This window comes from Acanthaster planci, linkage group LG19 (genome assembly GCF_054643075.1).
Source record: "Acanthaster planci isolate LZ-2023a linkage group LG19, COTS_SCS, whole genome shotgun sequence".
NCBI classification, from domain to species: domain Eukaryota; kingdom Metazoa; phylum Echinodermata; class Asteroidea; order Valvatida; family Acanthasteridae; genus Acanthaster; species Acanthaster planci.
Window position 1 is genome coordinate 9,394,038 of NC_141795.1, and position 15,697 is coordinate 9,409,734.

Here is a 15,697-nt window from a genome sequence, read left to right on the forward strand (position 1 = left end):
TTCTTTCACATCATTATGAATGCACGCTGTAACAGAAGCGACTATACGGCCGTAGTTTCCTCCAGGGTGTTTTAGTCCAGTTGAGCCACGGTAGGGGGCTTGCAAGTCCTTGACCACCTTCGCAGTCAGTTTCGATTGGCTGCCCTTCTTTTTCCATGGCAGAACTGGTGGTTGTCCATTGGAAGGCCTACGTTTTTTTGCCCATTCCAGATCGAGGTTGCTGGAAAATAACAGAACTCTAAAGCAGTAACTTTCTCCAAATAACGTCGATTTCCCATGATATTTTCCCCTGTTACTGCCTGCATGAATATGAATGCCGTACTTTTTAAAAAAATTGTGTAGATGCGTGTAGCTCTACATCCCGTATCTGCTCTCCATTTTAATTTTTCATGCCAAGAAAATTGCCAAAGGACCCCTGGGCCACAGTCTGAAGAGACCATGACTTCTGTATCCTAATCATCGGATCAAATGGGCACAAAACAAAATCAAGTAAAGAAAAAAAACGAACAGCAGAAGCTCAAATACACGAGTAAAATACAGATAACGAAGGGCTTAAAGGACATCAAGTACAAAACAAAAACAATTGACAGGATAATTGCCACACAATCATCCAGGACCGCCTGAAAATCCCCAAACAGAGAGAGAGAGAGAGAAAAACCCACTGTCCCAAATCAGTCAAATGTTTGCGTAAAACTCCACTGGAGTATAAGCCACGGAGGCGTATAGAATGTATGCGGACGTTAGCGATTAAGCTGGAGCCAGTTTCCAGAAAGGGCTCCCCATTCCCGACAGCTTAACTCATTACAAAAGTGGACCCTTGTTCAATCGCGATCACCCGCAAAACATCCGGTGACAAAACAAGAAAGCGTGCAGTAATAGTGAAAAATGTTCCGCGTCGTTCCGCCAACGAAAATAACAGAAAAACGGAACTGCGTAGCAGAGTGGGCCCCTAAGAAATTGGGAAACGTTGAACTTTTGCTTCGGACAGTATAATATGGCAACTTTATAGACCTGTAATATTAAAGCTCCTTGCGGAAACATGAATTTCACCAGTTCTGTACAAGTTTACAAACAAGAGTTTGTACGCTGACGCTGACAAACGAGCATTGTCTATAGGCCTTGACTTTACCAAAACCTAGGCCTCGGCTTCTAGTCTACAGCTCACTTGGCAAGTCTGGCTAAATGTAGAATCAACGACGAGCACTACGTCACACAAAAGCTTGAACCAGCGGTTGTTGTTGAAAAATTCGATGTCTATTGCATGGTTTCAAAAGACTGCAGTTGTGAACACGATGGCTAGCATTCTGACATGCGACAGGCAAAGCGTCGCTTGATGAAATTACACTTATGTTGTAATGATCAAACTTTGGGCCAATTAGGTACACTGACGCTCGAGGCATGTTTCTGACAGCCAATGAACGTGTTCCAAACACAGCGTGCCACGTGCATGATAAGTGACGGTCTTGTGCCTTGTTTAATTTGTTCCAACATGTTACAGCAGTGTAAGGGATAATCAGATAAATCTTAGGGGACCGCGTCCATAAACTAGATTAAACGTGCCATTTAATCTTCGTTTAATAACAGTGAAACACTGTGACATATGGGACAAAATAAAACCATCACATCAGTTTGCAATGTTGCCCTAAGATTTCATTAAAAGTATTAACATTATTTTGAAATCTATAAATCCTTTATAACACATTAAATCACATTTAAGATATTACGTCTGTAAAACATTTCGCAAGGATTAATTATTAAACATTTGCAGCGCAATAGTAATATGGTGTTTTAAAAACACTTTCCTTTCGATATAAAATGTTTTAATTACAGCCTTTTAATGCAGAAATTATGCATGAAAATTTACAATGTTTTAATAAAAGTGTAAAGATAAAACAACCGGGTCGAAAATTACCACATCACAAAAATAATCTTAAGGTATTCATTAAAAGTTACATACCATCTCTTCGATGTTATCAAAGTATTTCCCGCAAAATGAAATGGCTTTTTAGTAACATTAACGAAACAGTTCTAAAACTACATTTCAATAGCATTTAAAAAATATTTATAGTTATACGTTTTAACTACTTTTCAAGATGGGTTTTAAACTCAGTCACCAACTTTTTTTATTATATGTAACAATATCAACGTCTGTTTTGTGGATGTCATTTTAAAAACTTTCTGATAATGTTGCAATCAAGTTGTCAGTTTGCTGTGAAGGCAGAAATTCCTGCATGTCTTAGCTAGTATGGCCACCGAAGGTAGCCAAATTCAGTCTCCCTGTCATAACTCTCTAGGATCGGCGATTTGAGCCAAACAGAGGTCCACCTAATAAAAACTAATTCAACACAGAACAGCAAAGTATTTATTCACGCGTTTGCAAGTTCGGAATTTTCTGTGTGCGATTTATCCACTCTGCTACTCAAGTAAAACTGAGTAGTGCTCGAATCAGTAAATATAAGATCGAAACAGTTTGTCAGTGGAAGCTCTTAATGCACTCAGTGCAGACCACAAGGAGAGTGACCTTGGTTGTTGAATCGCCAGATTTCTGAAAAAAATATCTCTTGCTGCCCATTGCCCAATGGTAATAAATTATTTGAAGCTGTAAATTTTTTGCCTCTGACTATTCCCACATGAACAGTCTCAAGAACGAGATCCAGAGGCTGGTGGACCAATTGGGATAGCTTTTTGTCCTAGCTCTTGTGACCTTATTAACAGCCCTCTACTGAGCATGGCCACCCGAAGCTGGTGACACTGAACTGTAAATGACTTGAGCACAAAGCATACATGTACATCTACATGTACATGTATTTGTCTTGGATTGCAGTTCCAGCGTAGAACTGTAATATAAGCACAGAAACAATACCAAAGATTGTTCCCACCCAAAGCTGACTCGGATGGGGAACTGAAATAAGCCTGAATAAAGCAATTGACATAACTTCTGCCATAGCTCACAATGCAATGACAATGACAATATCACCAGAGCCAAGGGTCCTATAAGCAATGTTATGTCAGTTAAAAGTATATTTTTGGAGTATTAATCGTGGCCCCTGTTCGTTCTCATCTAGTTAAAATAATCTATAAATTCTAAGGAAAACTGAAATCAGCTGCCCTCTCTTAAGATTTAATCATAAAATATTATGCCTAAACCGATAAATAAGTTCTGTTTTGACCGATGTGTTGAGACCATTTATCTTACATGAAGAACGAAATTCCAGGGGGAAAAATTGTTGCGGACTAGGGTCACTCAGCAAATGACCTTTGCCCAATATCCCTAAGACTGTATGGCTAGGGAGATTCATTCATTGGTCAAGTTACCTCGAACCTCCCTGAGCTTGCAGTGTGACGATCACTGAATCTGAGGGTGTTAGATGATCCTGTGAGAATCAAAAAGGAATAAATATTCTTACTAAGGGAATGTCTTGTTGGCTTAACGGCACTTTCCTTTAGCGCATATGGGTATATAATCCGTGACACAATTTCCGAACAAAACCAAAATTACGATTTGAGTTAGTGCCTCGCGGGTTATATCGTGCCATTACATTAAGAGTTGTTTGTGCATCGGGCCAAGATTGTTAGAGTCAACTTACAGCATTTTAAAGTCAGGCAGCAATAGGGCCGCATATCAGGCCTCAAACAATAATCATAAATTGTATTCGCAACCCTCACCAGGTACACCACTGAACATCAGCATCTCCAACTATACACAGAGTTGGTTTGTCCGAGAGTAAATCTCATAATATGTGAACACAAGAAGACTTAGCACTTACAATTAAGATTTTTTTGGCGGGGGGGATAGGTTGTGGAGTGGCACGCTCGAACTTCCACCACCTCAAAATTTTAATATCATCTTTAAACACACCTGTCATGTGAGGCTCCACTTTGGAAAGTAGATAGCCGGTGTTGAGACTCATGATGAAATGTACAGTTATGATCTCAGCCAGTTATTACAAAGTTAAATATGTAATTAGAAACCATAGGTTAAATCCCTTATGTTCAGGAATAAAGAAGTGGGCCTCAAAATTACCCAAATGACTGGTTGGAGAATGGAAAGTAACGGGAACACCTAACTTTGGAACTTGCAGCGAACTGTCAGTGGAAGAGATGTACAAGCTTGTCACTACTAGATTTTTGAAAAGTATGGTATTATGCCCTTTGTGCGAAGGCAGTGGATATTTTTATTCAGTCGGTGGCCTTGTTCTGATTGGTCAGTATTTAAGATGTCAATTGTCTTGATGTATATTATGCAGAGGTGGCAGCAAGTCATTTTTTGCAAGTCCAAGTCAAGTCACAAGTCATTAGGTCCAGTCACAAGTCAAATCACATGTCATTTGGTCACAGGGCAAGTACATTCAAATCACATGTCATTTGGTCTAAACACATGTCAAATCACGAGTCTCTTTGTCCACGTACAAGTCAATCTGCACATTATTTTGTCCTGTTGTAATAAGCAAAAGGACAGGCGTCAACTTATACGGAGCGTCTGCCTTGGGTTGGTAACAAGTCATTTTTTGCAAGTCCAAGTCAGGTCACAAGTCAAAGCTGGTATTTACAAATCAAGTCCCAAGTCACAAAAATAGCGACTTGAGTCTGATTCGAGTCCAAATCACATGATTAAAGTCAGCAACTCTTATATCATGTATCCTAACGTGGCGCTGCCCGTAACGTAGCTTAGTTTTATTTTTCGCCTGTAGTAAGAGCAAGAGTTTTACCTCAATTACTTTAATGATCAGTGGAATTTGATTCCATAACACCTTATGATAACATGCACAAAGAAATATACTATATCGAAAACCAGTTAAACTTCCTGGAAATGAAAGAATAGGGGTGGGCTTGAATAAGAGTTCTCAACATCCAAACAGCAATGACGAGAAACCATCCAAGTTGAAAAAGGACAAACTCAAAACAGGAATATGAATGAACTTGAAAGTGATGAAAAATAGTCGATCGTTCTGTTCGGGGTTTTGTATGGTTCCACGATGTAGTGGACCTGAATGGTTATTGAGGATAATGTGGACTTAGTACAGTTCACTGGGCGAACAGGGGTTGGATGTACTCACTGAGTTCATCTGGGCGTTCTAGCTTCGCTCAGTTGGGCATTGGTGAACGTGGAGGGCCACAAGGGGTGTGGGACTTGGTATTCCCTTAAATTCCCTTGGTGCTTAGGTTGTATTCACAGATGGGTACCATAACAGTGCACAGGGGATGTTTGCAAACATTTCTGGTGGAGGGACATTGGAAACCACAACCGGGCAAAAATTAGGACGCTAGTCGTATTTCACTCCCTGGCCGGAGTTTTTATTTATCTTATCTTGCGAGGACAGCATTTTACAGGAAATTCGGAGCTTAGTCCTCAAAAAGATTGGGCCTATTGAAGTGAAAGATGTTAAATACGGTGATTTGTCCTTTAAGGTGTTTAGTCAGCAAATGTAAATCCAACTTCAACGCTGAGAGAATAATTTCCTGTCTCAAGGGCTGGTTCATACCTGGCGCAAAATCGGAATACAAACGCGAATACGGTGCCTACAGATCAAATATATTCTCACAGTGAATTCTGACAAGTTCTGAACACATTTCAACTCTAGCGAAATTGTTCGTGTCGTTAAATCCGCTCCACTTTCGTGTTTGCCTGCAGTATGAACTGGCCTTTAGAGAGAAAAACTAATTTTGCTATTGTCCTGGGAAGAATGCCAAATATGGCCTAAAACCCAGAGGAATCTGCGTGAGCTAGACTGATCTGTAACATTGAAATGCATTCGGAATATCAGGACTTTTTGATTCAAATGAATATAAGATTTATGATACCAGAGGAAACACAAAATTCACAAGTATATCTAATGGAAGTAGTCATCATTTATCAGTTTTAGATTCATTTCAAGCATTTCCTGTCTTTAGAAAGTTACAGTTTGAGAGGCAGTATCTTCTAGGCACTGTACACTTCGAATCAAACTTTAATTTGTGTTTTTAAAACAACCGAGGTCAACGACAGATTCATAATGAATGAATAAACATTTCTCACCTTTATCACTATAATAGACAATACACTTCTCGGTAGACACACGTTGAGCCAAACTCTGTTTATATTAGTGGATGGTTGTCACGGTTGCACCAGCGTCGTAGGTACGATATTGTGGTTGGCATGAGAGGAAAATAATGGAAGGTAGCAATTTCCATGCCGCAATAAATATTGTGCGAAAAACCACTCAGGCTCATTGTTGTTTGTTTGGCGCAGTGACACATATTCTACTGGGCCTCGGAACAGACCCAGTAGGCAAATTTAAGGGCTGCCAGGAACGGCAAACTCCGGCCTTATTTTGTATGTTTGTCTTTCTTTACAGAAAATGTCGTATATCATGTTAGGCCAAAAAAGTCTCCGGTTTCTGGTCACCACGTGCGTCGCCGTAGACCTGTGCGTCGGCGAAATAAAGAATTTTTTTATTTTGCATAAAACGATTTCCAAAAGCCGCCAAACTTATTTGAACAGGAATTCTGTTACCGTGTAATTTTAACATGTTTTTGATTGGTGGGATTGAGTAATATGTACGGTAAAGGACCCCCCGGCCTCCACACTTTTTCAGTCTGGCACCCTGATCAGGTGACGTCATTCGTGTATCTTTACACGAAGGCTGTGTCCAAATCAGTTGGCTGCGGCTTGATTTCATGCATGATTCTATGGGAACTAGCCGCGGATGCTGCCAAATATTCAGAGTAATTTCCGGCGGCAACCAATTGATTCGGACTCGGACAAACGAAGTGGTCTTGCGTCCTGCGTAGGTATACAAACTGAAAAAGCTTTCGAGCAACAAACTGGGCCAGTCTATGTCAGTTTCGACGAGGCAGTACAGTGGCGGTGCATAGGCATGCAGTGGTTATGGACATGCATCGCGTTATGACAACCATACATGTAACAACTCATGCATCGTTGATCGTCACTTACAAAGAACAAAGGTAATTAGTGTGAGAGGAGTTTTTTCTGAGCTGCATTTCTTCCCCAATATGTTAAATGCAGCTTGTTTCCTCTAAGCTAAAGCAGAAAACTATGTGCAAAGAATGTGATATACTGCTACCTCATGAGAATTTCATTTAAAACCGGAAACTGGAGCTGAACATTTTTTTTTCACATATGATTTTTCCATTGTGGTTGTGCTAATGTCAAGAACAGATGCCTCTTTTTGAGTGAAGATAAGTCTTGAAGGTTTGCGTGGTGAAGTGGTATAATAGAAAGTAGGTTTGAGGTAGCACCATGGACGTATCTCTTTCGTGAGTATTTGCGGTTCTGAAAAGAACCAGTGGTACGCCGCGGCAAGAGGAAGACATAGGAAGTATATATCCAGCACTGACGGTGTTGACTGCTTCGCCTCGTCCATTCTTTCCACAAATCGACAGTCCTCGTCCATTGTCTTTGAAACAATACTCAGCAGTGGGAGTTCTTTCATCGTAGTCTGAATAATGGTTCCGCACATTGTCGTTAAGAGATTTTTTCAAGACTGTGAAATCATGTATTTAAATTTGGCACCAAAAATCAGTCCTGATCCCGTGACCGACGTTATGAAAATTATCACGTTGAAGATTGGCTCATTAAACGGCATTCGATCATTACAAAAAATGCTCAATAGGAGTCCAGACAATGCCAAAACACAAAAATGAAATGACATAACTGAAGCTTCATTACGGAATAATAGCTGACTATTTCCAATTAAGCGCTGGAAATTCAGGTTCGTCATTGATGAATGTGATATTCTCAGGTGGCCGTTGTTGTAATGAGTAATCACGTAGCTTTTTTCATTCGGATTCGATTACTGTTATCCTGAGTGAAATTTGTACATGTTTTAAAATCAGACTAAGCCTTGGATCTTTTGGGCGTATAAATGACAATTTAAATTTTCCATTTGCACCTTGCAATTTGCAAGTGATTCATGGGTTCCTTTCAGGTGACGGTGGTTTCAAGAAATGCTCACAAGGTCAATACATGGATAGCTTCAGACAAAACAAAAAACGAGTCTCGTTGTGGCATGAATAACATTCTGCTGATTTATTTAATCCAGTTCTGCGAAATACTTGAAATAAAGTATCCCAAGTAAATAACGTAAAATGAGTACATTGCGTACAAATTGATAGACCGTTGAGCTTTGAAAATTTCTGAATTCTGTTGTTTATTTCATTGCAACTCATTTTGACTGAACGACAATGTTCTGTCCTATTTATTGCTTTATCTCTGATATCTGAATATTTCATAACTATTTTTGTGTAACTAGTGATGAGGCATGATGGTTTCAATCAGGGAACAGTATTTGCATATTGAGAAAAGAAAGAGTTTACTGAGATTGAGAGAAAGTACGAGCGGAAGGGAAGAGAGAGAGAAGGAGGACGAAGATAACTCTTGTGGTTGTCTGCTCCTGGTCCCATTTTGACCTATTTTTCACTTACTTTATTTCGAGGAAAAACGTGTTTAACAAACCCAGGCCCGATGCCTGACCAGAGACGGGGTGGGGGGGGTCGTCAAACCAAAGAGTGGAACTATTGGCACTGTGAACAAATATTTTTGTACAAAGGCCTATCACAATGTGGTTTGGAAAACAATATTGAAAAGTTGTATGTCTGTCGCGAACCAAGGTTGCATGTAAGACTTGTACATTGTAGTTTTCAATATTGAATAAACTTACAAAAACACATTGATTTCAAACCCTTTGAAACACCTGAGATGTGGATATTCCAGAACTTCCTGACGGTACATATGACTTGAGATTGACTCATTAATGTGCACAATCGTGGTCGCCCTGAGCTTGAGAATTAACGTATAAGCCGTGGCTTGTATGGCGAATACTACGCTCTATTTAAAATATTCAGTACACAAAACAAATAACCAACAAGCAGGACTCATAAGCGAGTGGGGGGGGGGGTTCGTCGAACCCCTTGAAACCCCCCCCAGCCTACGGGCCTGAAACCATACAACGAACCACTTATATGTATAACAGCAGAGACAAAAGTAGCAACCAATGTAAAATCAGAAGTCCTGATATTTGAACTTAATTACAATTTAGCGTTCATATATTTGATTACAATTGACATTCGTCAGCTTCTCAATCAACTGCAAGCCTACGGGCCTGAAACCATACAACGAACCACTTATATGTATAACAGCAGAGACAAAAGTAGCAACCAATGTAAAATCAGAAGTCCTGATATTTGAACTTAATTACAATTTAGCGTTCATATATTTGATTACAATTGACATTCGTCAGCTTCTCAATCAACTGCAAGCCTACGGGCCTGAAACCATACAACGAACCACTTATATGTATAACAGCAGAGACAAAAGTAGCAATTAATGTAAAATCAGAAGTCCTGATATTTGAACTTAATTACAATTTAGCGTTCATATATTTGATTACAATTGACATTCGTCAGCTTCTCAATCAACTGCAAGCCTACGGGCCTGAAACCATACAACGAACCACTTATATGTATAACAGCAGAGACAAAAGTAGCAATCAATGTAAAATCAGAAGTCCTGATATTTGAACTTAATTACAAATTAGCGTTCATATATTTGATTACAATGGACATTCGTCAGCTTCTCAATCAACTGCAAGCTGCTCATTGAGGTTATATCTTGCTCGGAGAACTCCGCGTTCAACAGAAAAGTGCACAATCTTGTAGAAGGTCCTACAGAGAGGGGGATGATCAATCATATCATATATTCAAATCATTTCATTAAAGACCCCTACTATGGCAGTATTGTAGAAACGGAGGATACAAGGTGAGTTTGTGCTACTTCGAAAACGTCTTGAAAATTAGAAGTTATATACAGAGTAAATACAGAATTTGATTAATGACACTTAAAATATTCAAACTTACTCATTTAAACATCATCCTGAGATGAAAACACATCTCATGACAAAAATGGAGGTAACATGTGCAGGATATAACATTTATTGTATTGAAGTTTTTAAACAATATAAAGCTATGAAACATAATAAGTAGGTAGATTTTGGGATAGTTTTACAGCAGACTTTCATTCGGTGTAATTTTTAACCAGCACCATGCTGATTTCGCAACCGTGATCTATTCACACAGTTTCGATTTAGCATTTAGATCCTATTCTGCTATTGCCTATTTGCCTCCATCAGCCATCCAAATTTTCTTGTAAAATGCCAATCCTTTTGTGATTAGGCTTTCCAGTCTCCTGACAACATGATGTAGTTCAAACGCTTCTAAGTGATGACTATATGGATCCTAAGCTTTAAATTACCTGGTACACGTCGACCAATCGATTCACCATTGCCGGAATGTCTTGGATGAACGGAGTGCACTCATCACGCAGCTTAGAAGGCATGGAATCACACAGCTGCGAGAGGTCATTGACCAGCTCATCCTAAACAGAAAGAATTAATTGAACACTTTGGACATTGAATCCTAATCAAAGTGAAAATACATAACATATAAGTAAAATACCTAAGTTGAACGACGTCACAATTACATCACTGTGCAATTATTATTAAATTTTGAATAATTTATAACGAATTTATCTTCCGAAAATCAAGACGAGAGAAATAAGGGGCAATTTCTGCCCACAACCAACTGGGCCGATTTCGTAAACACACAAGGTCAAATTCTGTGGTTGTGTTGGGTTGATGACGTAACGTGGAGAAAGGCACAACAGACATGCATGAAACCTGCATAAATATACATCGTTGCGGCCTAAATGTAATAATGTAGAAAATGAACAATATCATAAATTAATCTCTAAGATGCATAAACTTAAAGTCTTACTATTAGCTGGTCAAAATAATTGTGAAATTTGTTCCGAAATGAAGGAGTACAAGGTTGAGTAGAACGAAACTTGCGTGGAGTGCACTCATGTTCACGCGCAGTGGCAACAGACTATTCATTACGCCAAGGAGATAACGCTGTCAGCGTTGGAGTACTCAGACCTGAATCTCAAGCTGAATCGCTGGCTATCATGTTTGTGTACATGTGAAACTTCTAGACAAAAATAGTAACCCAAGTGCGTGCTTGTTTGCCAAGTCTACAAGTTTCAGTGTGTCGAAATAAAAGAGATAAACAGGTATCGGATTCTTCTCGTGAATTAGACCGTTTCATCTGTCACCTCATGCAATTATGCTTACCTCTGCACTCATAAACATTATTTGTATTCTGTTGACAGGAATACGTTTCTAAGGTTTAGATGCAGAAGCAACGGGGCACCTTAATAAGTTATTTGCTTTTCATCAATAGTGGTAGACTGTATTGCAATAAAACATGTACAAAATTACGGGAAATATGCATTGCATATATCAAATAGCTTATGATTGTAGGCCTATTCTCTGTTGAAAGCGGGAGAAATATACAGAAATCGCATAAAACTTGTCCTTTATCGGATCTGAAATCATTTCACCAAAAAGAGTCATTGTCAAAAATGAAGACGTCATGATGTGTCATGTGACGTCATTATTTATGTTTGAATTTTGAGCCACTCATGAATTGTATTTCTCAATGTAATTACACTTTGTGTGTGGGTAAACCATAATGTTGTATAAATGGAAATCGAGGTGACGTGATGATAGTTGTTTCTTGAGTTTTCTTACAATTTTGTTAGAATGTTTTGATTTTAGCATTCTTTTTAATATATCTTTCAAACGAAAAAGTGTGCTTCTAATTTTTTTGCAAGATCTTATATAGGTGAAAAATTTGTGCGGGATATTTGGAAATTTTTGTGACGATTTAATGACGTTATCTAGAAGAACACTATCAGTTCACTTAGGCCTACTCACCACTTAATACGTCCAATCAACATGAACTTCATAGGTGGGCAAAGCGTTCATCCAGATCATATTTATCAATAAGGGGAATTCACAATAGTGCGCCTCCAAGAGTCTGCAACGTGTTGACCAATCACGATGCGCGAAATCTGTCGACCTAATGCGCGTTTGGAAAGGGTCGACAGATTTCTTTTATCCCTTTCTTTAAAAAAGATTTTCTTTTGTATTCTGGTAATTTTCGGTTCGTTTTCAAGTGTTAATGATATGAAACGTTGCAAAGAACAAGTACGCACAAATGTTTCCTTATTTAAGGTTTGTACGGCTTTTGAGCGGCATTTAAATGGTGGTTTAAATCCAAAGTATTTCTATCTGCACAAGGTCAAGACCACCGACTGAATTGTTCCTATGGCCATGGGAACAATTCAGTCCTTGGTATTCAAGCACGTATTTATGGGAAAAACTGCCATGTGAAATGTAACTTTACGCCATTTCCCTGAAGGATTATTGGGTATTCACATATTGACCGCACAAATGACTGGCCAGTGTTCCACTGTTTGTTTCCAAAATTGCTGAAATCTGATTCCACTTACCAAGAATTCATCATTGCTCTCTGCTTTCAAGATGAAGGAGACAAACACTTTACAATAAAAGCAAGTGAATCTGTGAGGTGTGGTGTGTTTTGACGTCTCGTAGACGCTGTCGTCAACCACATATGGTGGTCCTGGTTCAGTATTTGCTATTCAAAACAAAAATAATCGCAATCTATTAAGATAGACAAATTATTTTAATCCGTGCATGATAGCTTAAGACCAGCGCACATGGGCCAGTTTCATAGAGCAGCTTAAGCACAAAATTTGCTTAAGCGTGAAAGAACCTTGCTTGACACATCAGGTTACCAGCCAAAACTCCATATGATGTATATTGGTTTGGAATTGTATTCACCTGTCTTTTGGTTAGCATAACAATCACGTTTTGAGCTGGTAACCTTTTTTTATTAAGCAAGGTTTTTTCGCGCTAAAGTAAATTCTGTGCTTAAGCAGCTCTGTGAAATTGGCCCCACTGGTCTGATGACTTAAAAGTCGCATTAGTTCACGAGGGTACGCAATTCACGCAGCCGTGCTGCTTATGTTTCAACTATTCCTATCCATTCATACAGACAATCCGACACCGCCACGTACACGTGCAACATGCGTGAAAGAAGAACGGTGGTACGTTTTATGCACAGTGGGTAGCACATCGTGAGCTCATTCAATTATACTTTGACAGTCGTTTAACTTAAAAAAGAGTTTTAAAGAACAAAATGGTTGAATTAACCTCCATATGAGGTACGGCAGGATTGTATTAAATGTGCATGAAAATTCTACAAAGGTATTCCTAACACTGATAAGCACCAGCGTTTTGTGGACGGTCATAATCACCATTCAAATCTCGGCATTTTCAACAATTCCTTAGGCCGGAATGCATATTTTGGCCCACAGACTTCGTCACGAGCGGCATAAGCCTGGTCCTAATTACTCTTTCAGGCTTTCCAAATCTTTCATCTCCTCAGAATTTCTACGTTCAGGCAATGGCAGTATAGTTGATGATTTCGACAGAGCTAGAACTTTCCCTCTGCTGATCGAGATTTGGAATTGTTACTAAAAAAGATTGCTAACTGGAAGGTGTATGATTTCAGGGTATTACTGCTCACACCCGTCCAACCAATGGCATTACGTGAATAAAACTCCAACGGTAAAAGGCTTTCGAACCTCACTAACTTGAATCGTGATCTCGTCAGCAGGAAATTAATGTCTTCAAATTAACTAAAGAAAGTATTAGGAGAATTCGTGTACATTTAAATATGTAGACATTTACTTTTTTGTTTAAAACTTAACTTACAATCATTGCCCATAGCTTTCTTAAAGTCATTTGTGCCGAAAATGTTGTCAACCTTTCCTCATTCTTTTTTATTTTACAGTGCGGTTTTTCTTTACCATGTTACGCTCATCTTTGAAACCTGGTTGAAAAACTCTCTTGTTCTCATTTATCATCTTTTGTGATCCATGGATTGTGAACAATTGTGAACACTTTCACATGTTGGGACGATATATTCTTTACAGAAACGAACCCAATCAGAAATCGCATCAGTTTATCGCTGGGCTTAATTTAACAATGCTTGATCAAATCCGTCATGCCTGAGGGATGGTGTTCTAAGCGCCCCTCCCCCACTCCCTTGTTCAACAAGTCAACTTGTAACAAGAAATTGTTTTAAAGCCAAAATTAAACCATAAGGAACAAAACTGCAAGAGTCAAGAGTCATTTGTGTGATGAGACACCATCTGCCATCTATTGGTGTAAAAGTGGTCCATCTTTCACATTTTGATTTCTTTTTCCCACTCAACTTTTCACCCTCACAGTTAATGTATCAACTTTAAGCATGGCACGAAGATAAAGCCTAACCCGTTGATGTCCAAACAAGTGTAACGTCTTAATTGCATCGTGGGGTTTCAAATTACAAGCGACTTTTGCTTAAAGAAAATGATTCACTTTCATCGGTTGCATTTGTAATCTAAAAGAGCTGTGGGCGGAATCCGACCCCTAAACATTTTCTCCGAACTCGCTGCAGTGACCCTTTTCAGGAGTTCAGCCTTCAGATATTTTTGCAGTCATTTTGACACAGATTTTGTGAAAGTCAGAGATACCGCATTTTTCCGAGACGGGTCAGCCAACAATGAATACTTTTTCCACTGCGGTGCTCAATGCATGCGGTCTGGCACCGTACACGTGAAACTTCAAATGACTGTATCAACAAAACTATACGTTGAGGTCCAACGTCCCATTTATAATGATAAGGAATGCTTTTACATGCATGTGTGAGTAATCACCATTGACTTGTACTATCCCTCCAATTTCCAATACTGACAATAAATAAGAAGCAATATTCTTACCTAGTACCGGAATCATGATCTCGATGCTATCCAACAGAATTGTCTCATGGTGAACTTTTTCCTGTCCTTCCACCCCCATCAGGAGAACATCTGGCAAGGTGAGCAACAAAAAGTTCCCCCGTTTATTTCTTCAAATCAGACCGTGAGGCATCTGTACAACAAATAGGTGCATATCTGTAGGCCTGCATGAAAAATATGTTTCGGTTGGCATATTCATATTTTTCCTATAAAACTGACCTGTCATAATTATTATAGTGGCGGCGTAAATGATAATCAGTCGGCCAACATTCTTTTCCATTTTGTTACACTTTCAGAGGTTTTTCACGACGCGCAATGATTCTGTGAATTTAAAGCATCTAAAAAAACCAAATCGAAATGGTTTTGTTGGAAAAAACTTTGTAGTATACTGTTTGACGGACAGATCTCACCTGCCGCCTAACGCGATACAGGCACCTTTTTATCTGTTATTCTGCAAGTGATCAGTGCTTCACATAAAGTCAACTCCCAAAACAACCCCTGATTGCTCTTCAAGGTCATTTCTCCAAACCAGAAATTCCATGTGTAATCGATATCCTTCAGATTGGAAAGTATACTTATAAAACTGGAGGTGTACTACGGAGCTCTGGAAGTGCCATCCACCTTGTCGAGATCCTGACATGTTTTTACCTTTTTTAATATTACGGGCAACATGGCGACATCATGAGATGTTTTATCGCAGGATGAAGACATCCTGGAATGGAGATGACAGCATCCCGATATAATGTATTATGGGATGGCGATATTATAAAACTAGGATGACGACACCATGAAGTTACAGGGATGACGGCATCTTAAAAGTGATATGATGGCATTATTTGTCAATGAGTACCTTGACAAACCACCTCGGAAACAGGTGGCCTGAGATGGTAGTGTTTTTCAAAGCATTGTCCTCCTGTTGCCACAAATATCAATTAGATTGATAAAACGTCATGATGTCTCACTGCCTGTTGCAAGTTGTGAAGTATAGACATT

General features: G+C 39.1%; 1 protein-coding gene across 1 annotated transcript; it reads right to left on the reverse strand.

Moving 5' to 3' along the window:
• Nucleotides 1-8,017: 8,017 nt before the first annotated feature.
• Nucleotides 8,018-15,096, reverse strand: LOC147796004 (uncharacterized). Its single transcript, XM_087129911.1, has 5 exons — nucleotides 14,924-15,096; nucleotides 14,687-14,776; nucleotides 12,350-12,495; nucleotides 10,250-10,372; nucleotides 8,018-9,663 (listed from the first exon to the last, which is right to left on the reverse strand). The coding sequence occupies exons 1-5, from the start codon at nucleotides 14,982-14,984 to the stop codon at nucleotides 9,631-9,633; spliced, it is 453 nt and encodes a 150-aa protein (XP_086986037.1). The 5' UTR covers nucleotides 14,985-15,096; the 3' UTR covers nucleotides 8,018-9,630.
• Between the last annotated feature and the right edge of the window lie 601 nt (nucleotides 15,097-15,697).